At 40.8% G+C, this 8,045-nt stretch overlaps 1 protein-coding gene across 1 annotated transcript in view; it reads left to right on the forward strand.

The window, feature by feature from the left end:
• DNER (delta/notch like EGF repeat containing) overlaps window positions 1-8,045 on the forward strand; it is a 234,775-nt gene that overhangs the window by 184,686 nt on the left and 42,044 nt on the right. Inside the window, exon 10 of the mRNA XM_006141980.1 lies at window positions 5,081-5,194. Coding sequence (XP_006142042.1) covers window positions 5,081-5,194 — 114 coding nt within the window. The remainder of the gene's footprint in view (window positions 1-5,080; window positions 5,195-8,045) is intronic.

An 8,045-nucleotide genomic window follows, 5' to 3' on the forward strand; every position in this document is an offset into this window, starting at 1 on the left:
AATCATAATCTCCTGACAGGTACTATTTAGAGTCTTTTCTTTTTAAAAAATATTTATCTAATTTTATTTATTATTATCTGTTTAAAAGAAAAAATTTCTACAGGGCACGTGTGCTTACCAGATAGAAAACAGGGAGTTGGGAGAGAAGGTGAGAGTGAGAAAGAAAGTGAAAAAGCAAGCCACCAGGTCCAGGACTTTAATGACAGTTAGCCATGTGGGAGTCCAGCACCTTAACCAGCATGCCACCTGCCAGTCCCAGATTCATTTCTTTTTCTTTGTTCTTTGTTCTTCTTTTTTAAAAAATTATTTGCAGCTCTTAATATGGTGACTTGCACAAAGCAAGTACGCCATAGTTATTTTTATTCAAATTAAAACTACTGTTTAACACAGTAAATAAATGAAAGTAATTCTGACGTTCTTCTAAGACAGAAGTTTCCACTGTGGGTGGTGCAATTGTTAGAGTAGCCTCCCTTCAGACACACCACCGTGCTGATGCATCCTTCAAAGCGGGTGTGGACAGAGCTGGCTCCTGAGGCCGGTGATGAGACTTGTGGAGAACATGCACATCCCCGTTGTCAGCAAGTCAAGGCTCAGTCCTGTGGTACACTGATTTGCTGTTTATAGTAGACAAACTACATGATCAATAATAAATGCAGTCTGAAGGTTTGGTGACTAAAGTTAGAAAGAGATCAGCAGATGGCAGATGGTCACGTTACTGGACTCCCACATGGCTGACCATGGTTCAAGTCCTAGACCGGGGGGCTTAAAATTCATGCCAGGCACATGTGTGTGTTTGCCCAAGATCCTGGGAGGAGAATGGAAGAGGGATTTCAGAGTGGCCATCCCCCCTGGGGGGAGAGCAATTTCTCACTTTCTGTCTCTGTCTCTGTCTCTCTGGTGAGCGTACATACCCTATAGCAAAAATCTCTCTTTTTTTTTTTTTTTAAAAAAAAGAAACCAGTTCAGTTTTAAAATATTAAAATAACAGAACCAATAATTTGGAAAAGAAAAAATTCAAAATTTCTCATGCTATTACAACATAATTCTGTCTTTGTTGTTCCCATTCTTTTTTAACATCTATTTTTTATAGTTATTATTGAGTATACCTACAATTTCATGTTATTCTACTCAGGCTTCATCTCATCTGGGCTATTATAAATAATTCTCGATTGAACATATTTACTTATATACTTTTTATATTTCCGGGATATATACTTTCTTTTCTTTCCAGGGGTACTAAGGTCTCAGAAGTGAAACCACTGGATTATAAATTTGGTCCCATTGTCACTACTTGTTTGTTTTTAAAGACTACAGAAATGGAAAAGATGGGGACCATTTCTTTTATTTCATCATCATTTCATAAAATGACTTCCTTTGCCAGAGTGTGTCATCGACGAACGAGAATTTCTGCGTATTTCGTGTGCTTACTCTGCCTCAGGAGCTGTGATAGATACAAAGAAGGCAAAGTCAGTGTTCCTTCCGCCTGCCGGCTATTATTTCACCAGCAGGGTAGCCTGCGACAGGCACAGGGAAGAAATAATGAGGCAAAGGTTGAGATGTCAGTTGCAATTCCTGAAACGGTTCAGAAAACGCTGAGCTGCATGAAGGCTGAAATACTGGAACGGTTTTCATGGCAGAAGTGTGAACAAACTGAGGTCTCCAAGCAAATACTCAGTACAGAGAACATTTCCAGTTAACCTTCTTTTCCTGGAGATAAAATCCCGATTTTTTAGTTCTCAAATACTAATCGTGACTAAATTTGTGACGACAACAAAGGTTTATAATTGGCACAACCGCACTTGGAAGTCTTACTTATTTAAATACTCAAATTACCTTCAGTAAAGAGCCTTGTTGGAACAGGACTCTTTTTGGAAACACTGCTCCTCCACCTCTTAGTCTGAAAAGTATGGATTTTTATTAGTTTTGACTGAATTACAGTTTATTTTTGCTTGAGACTAAACATAAGTTTCGTCATGGTGCGTGCCATGTCCTTTGCCAGTGGGAGATGCATATGTCATTTCGCAGGCTCAGTTTAAAGTGTGGATGGTTTTCCCTGACAAAACAGGGTGTTTCTGAGGCAGACTTGGAACTGGGAACATTTCCTCACTCCTCTGGCAATCTCACCTGTGTGTCAGCCAAAGTCCACTGCCTATGGCCCCCCGAAAGGACAGCAGTCTAGTGTTCTCTGATTTCTTCCACCGGCTAGGATAAGGTCTCTACTCCCAGGACCTCAGAGATTTGTTGGGGAGTCAGACAGGAGAACAGGTGATTTATGGCTTGGCGCAGTGTGCTCTGTAACGAAGGGAATCTCAGTATATCCTCCATCCACGATGGCAGAAGAATCTGTCCTGTCATGGGAGAGCCAGAGCTCAGCCTTCGAAAGAAAGGGCGTGTTAGCTAGGGCTTGACAGATGAGTTAAAACTTGCCAGGTGAAGACCAGGTTGTGGGAGGGGCTGAAGGAAGACACACTTGGCAGAGGAAACAAGAGGCTGAAGATTTAGTGCTGTACATGCACTTGGGACCCCTGGGGGGTTGTGAGGAGTCCAGAAAAGTGGGACTCTGAGGACTCAAGAGGACAGTGTGAGCAGAGGCAGCCCTGGTACACCAGTAGTATCTGTGATGGTCTAGTCTCTGTACTTAACGTTTCTAGCTCTTAGTGGTTCAGCTTTAATGACAAGCTGAGCAACATAATGAACATTTTTTATATAGGGATTAGGGAGGCTTCGAGTGCAGGAATGTGAGTCACCAGAGTGCTCACTGGGGACGTCCGGACCAAGTTGTTCATAGTAATCTTGTCTCTGTGAAGATTAACTTCTGTCCAGCCTTGTTGCCAGAAAACCCTCAATGGATGCTCAAGTGACCAAGTGTCTTATCTTTTGAAATGAGAAATAACAAGGGATAAAAATCATTGCCAGGGGGAAAAAACTTTAAAGAAAAACAAACCCTCCAACACCCAAAAGGTCAAAATTACTTATCATCTTGGGCGTTTTCTCAGATTTACTCTATTGAAGACTTTAAGATTAAGATGCTTAAATGTTTAGTGTAGAACTTGCTTTGTCAGCTGTATTTGAAAAATGTAGGACCTGTCAGGTGCTGGATTAAGGTACCAGATTCCATGAAGCCGACTACATGGCTCAAGTCCCAGACTCATCCACTTGAAAAACACATGGGGCACATATGTGTGTATGTACTTTAAATCCTAGGGGAGAATGGAGAAGAGATTGTGGCATGGTCGTCCATTTTGGCCCATCTCCCCACCCCCAGGGGGCTTTCCTTCTCTCTCTCACTCTCTCACTCTCTCTCTCTGTTTCTCTCGAGAAAAGCATGTACCTTATAGCAAATTAAAAAAAAATTTAAAAAGAGAAATGTAGTTTGTGTGCTGGTATGTTAGTTATATTATATTACACAGGCTAGACTGGTTAGTGTTTTACAATAACCAAGTGAAGATCATTGAATTGCTCTTACCTTAGATCGAATTAAAATGATCTTTAGGCTCCGATATCTCTGAACTTTGGTGATGGTTATATTTCCAATTAGAATTGAAGCCTTTATGTTTTTCAAAATTTTCTTTACTTATTTCTTCCATTAGAGAGGAAAACAGAGAGAGAGGGGCTCCTCCCATAGGGTCTTTATGCTGCGATCCTACCCCAGCCTCAGCCAGCTGGTATGGGCCTGGCATATGCTGGGAAACCTCGGGATGTGAACCTGGGACCTTCTCAGAGGTCCTCAGATCGAACAGTGGCATCACTGCTGAGCCCTTATGCTGTCTTGAAAGCTTTATTTGTCACCTGGTTCTCATTGATCAGCCCTAGGGGAATTTGTAAATAATATAAATCCTTATTTCGCAATGAACATTTTGAAGAAGAGAAAGATACTGAATCCAGGACTCGAACCATGCAATTAATCATGTGGGTTCCAGTTGCCTTAACCTCCATGCCATCTGCTGGCTGACTTGTCTTCTTCTAAGGGTGGGATTGAGACACACACACACACACACACACACACACACACACACTAACTCATTTACCCATCTTGGCATGCCATTGTAATACCAGCAAATGTCCTACCTTTAAAAAAATAGGCTTAGATTTTTATTTTTTGATACAATTAAAAATAACACATACTCATTGTAAAAAATGCCAACAATGTAGAAATACACAGATGTGAACATCAGCATAATCTCATTTTCTGTTAGTAATCCAGTCTCATTTTACCAGGCATTTATCTGCCTACATACAAGAACACATATTCTTTATTATGTTTTACACAATGGGACACTTTCTGTGTTTTACTCTATAGACTTTTAAAAATGCCTCCTCTTTGTTGAGTGGAACTGCGTTCTACAGGACTTCATATGTTTCTGTGGCTACCCTGAGCTCATTCTCAGCAAATGCTTAGCAAGCACAGATTGCGGATTGGCATTACCGGCAAGTTCAAATCCCAACTTCTTTCCTAACCTGTCTTGTGAACTTGGATTCTTTTTGGGTTCCTCATCTGTGAAATGGGGAATAGGGTATTTGTCTTATGGAGTTGTCAGAAAGGAATTAGACATAAAGCACAGAATCAGGGTCTGGAACATGGTATGTATGAGTATCTTGAGTCTGTGGCGAACCGATTTTTGTCTCTGAGAATGAACTCTTAGTATTGAGTCACTTCCTCTCTCCTGCAGTTTTCCAAATTATCACCTTCAGGATGCTGTCATCGATCATTCATATTTTATCAAAGTTGTCTCCTTATTTTCTGCATCTCTTGGAGACTGAGTAAGCATTGTTCTTTGCTAAATTGTATCTTTCAGGCTTTTAGCTTTCTGTTCCCTAGGCTCTGGGCCATGTAACCAGAGAGAACCCAGATAAAAAGACTTTATGGGAGACCTATGGGCAGGGATTGACATTTTTTATTTTCTCATAAGGTACATTTTTACAAATCTGAAGCCAAGAGTGGGCATGTGCACATCCATGCACAGACATGGGCACATATATGTACGCTGGGAATCTGCCTCTACAGTGCCCCAGCTGTTGAAACACTGAGGGAGCTGGAGACTCCTTAATGAATCACGCTTTTTCATTTGTCTCTCTGCAGGGATACACTGTGAACTGTACAAGGATCCCTGTGCTAATGTCAGCTGTCTGAACGGGGGCACCTGCGACAGCGAAGGCCTGAATGGCACATGCGTTTGTGCACCAGGGTTTACAGGCAAGTGATCTGTGAGCTGAGTGTTCAAATTTCCCACAAAATCCCTGAGTTTTCAAATGTTTTTTTAAAAAATACCCAAATCCTCCAGGCATAAATTATTGTAAAATATGAATACCATTGTGTAATATAACAAGGCATTGCTTGGATGAAGATTTTAAAGCAATTGACAGTTTTGTTATGAAATGAGGCTCTTTTGAGAGCAGCATTTGGTGCTTAGATTTGATGAGACTGTCATTGCTATGTGTTCCCAGACCTGTAGCTTTGAAATATGAGACATGGGCCCTTATAAGCACACTCGAAAGAGTACTTTAAAGAAAAACAAACCCTCCAACACCCAAAAGGTCAAAATTACTTATCATCTTGGGCGTTTTCTCAGATTTACTCTATTGAAGACTTTAAGATTAAGATGCTTAAATGTTTAGTGTAGAACTTGCTTTGTCAGCTGTATTTGAAAAATGTAGGACCTGTCAGGTGCTGGATTAAGGTACCAGATTCCATGAAGCCGACTACATGGCTCAAGTCCCAGACTCATCCACTTGAAAAACACATGGGGCACATATGTGTGTATGTACTTTAAATCCTAGGGGAGAATGGAGAAGAGATTGTGGCATGGTCGTCCATTTTGGCCCATCTCCCCACCCCCAGGGGGCTTTCCTTCTCTCTCTCACTCTCTCACTCTCTCTCTCTGTTTCTCTCGAGAAAAGCATGTACCTTATAGCAAATTAAAAAAAAATTTAAAAAGAGAAATGTAGTTTGTGTGCTGGTATGTTAGTTATATTATATTACACAGGCTAGACTGGGTAGGGGTTTTCAAAAACCAAAGGAAGATCATATTAAAATGATCTTTAGGCTCCGATATCTCTGAACTTTGGTGATGGTTATATTTCCAATTAGAATTGAAGCCTTTATGTTTTTCAAAATTTTCTTTACTTATTTCTTCCATTAGAGAGGAAAACAGAGAGAGAGGGGCTCCTCCCATAGGGTCTTTATGCTGCGATCCTACCCCAGCCTCAGCCAGCTGGTATGGGCCTGGCATATGCTGGGAAACCTTGGGATGTGAACCTGGGACCTTCTCAGAGGTCCTCAGATCGAACAGTGGCATCACTGCTGAGCCCTTATGCTGTCTTGAAAGCTTTATTTGTCACCTGGTTCTCATTGATCAGCCCTAGGGGAATTTGTAAATAATATAAATCCTTATTTCGCAATGAACATTTTGAAGAAGAGAAAGATACTGAATCCAGGACTCGAACCATGCAATTAATCATGTGGGTTCCAGTTGCCTTAACCTCCATGCCATCTGCTGGCTGACTTGTCTTCTTCTAAGGGTGGGATTGAGACACACACACACACACACACACACACACACACTAACTCATTTACCCATCTTGGCATGCCATTGTAATACCAGCAAATGTCCTACCTTTAAAAAAATAGGCTTAGATTTTTATTTTTTGATACAATTAAAAATAACACATACTCATTGTAAAAAATGCCAACAATGTAGAAATACACAGATGTGAACATCAGCATAATCTCATTTTCTGTTAGTAATCCAGTCTCATTTTACCAGGCATTTATCTGCCTACATACAAGAACACATATTCTTTATTATGTTTTACACAATGGGACACTTTCTGTGTTTTACTCTATAGACTTTTAAAAATGCCTCCTCTTTGTTGAGTGGAACTGCGTTCTACAGGACTTCATATGTTTCTGTGGCTACCCTGAGCTCATTCTCAGCAAATGCTTAGCAAGCACAGATTGCGGATTGGCATTACCGGCAAGTTCAAATCCCAACTTCTTTCCTAACCTGTCTTGTGAACTTGGATTCTTTTTGGGTTCCTCATCTGTGAAATGGGGAATAGGGTATTTGTCTTATGGAGTTGTCAGAAAGGAATTAGACATAAAGCACAGAATCAGGGTCTGGAACATGGTATGTATGAATATCTTGAGTCTGTGGCGAACCGATTTTTGTCTCTGAGAATGAACTCTTAGTATTGAGTCACTTCCTCTCTCCTGCAGTTTTCCAAATTATCACCTTCAGGATGCTGTCATCGATCATTCATATTTTATCAAAGTTGTCTCCTTATTTTCTGCATCTCTTGGAGACTGAGTAAGCATTGTTCTTTGCTAAATTGTATCTTTCAGGCTTTTAGCTTTCTGTTCCCTAGGCTCTGGGCCATGTAACCAGAGAGAACCCAGATAAAAAGACTTTATGGGAGACCTATGGGCAGGGATTGACATTTTTTATTTTCTCATAAGGTACATTTTTACAAATCTGAAGCCAAGAGTGGGCATGTGCACATCCATGCACAGACATGGGCACATATATGTACGCTGGGAATCTGCCTCTACAGTGCCCCAGCTGTTGAAACACTGAGGGAGCTGGAGACTCCTTAATGAATCACGCTTTTTCATTTGTCTCTCTGCAGGGATACACTGTGAACTGTACAAGGATCCCTGTGCTAATGTCAGCTGTCTGAACGGGGGCACCTGCGACAGCGAAGGCCTGAATGGCACATGCGTTTGTGCACCAGGGTTTACAGGCAAGTGATCTGTGAGCTGAGTGTTCAAATTTCCCACAAAATCCCTGAGTTTTCAAATGTTTTTTTAAAAAATACCCAAATCCTCCAGGCATAAATTATTGTAAAATATGAATACCATTGTGTAATATAACAAGGCATTGCTTGGATGAAGATTTTAAAGCAATTGACAGTTTTGTTATGAAATGAGGCTCTTTTGAGAGCAGCATTTGGTGCTTAGATTTGATGAGACTGTCATTGCTATGTGTTCCCAGACCTGTAGCTTTGAAATATGAGACATGGGCCCTTATAAGCACACTCGAAAGAGT

Source organism: Tupaia chinensis, unplaced genomic scaffold, assembly GCF_000334495.1.
Source record: "Tupaia chinensis unplaced genomic scaffold, TupChi_1.0 Scaffold000066_1, whole genome shotgun sequence".
In the NCBI taxonomy this organism is placed as follows: Eukaryota; Metazoa; Chordata; class Mammalia; order Scandentia; family Tupaiidae; genus Tupaia; species Tupaia belangeri.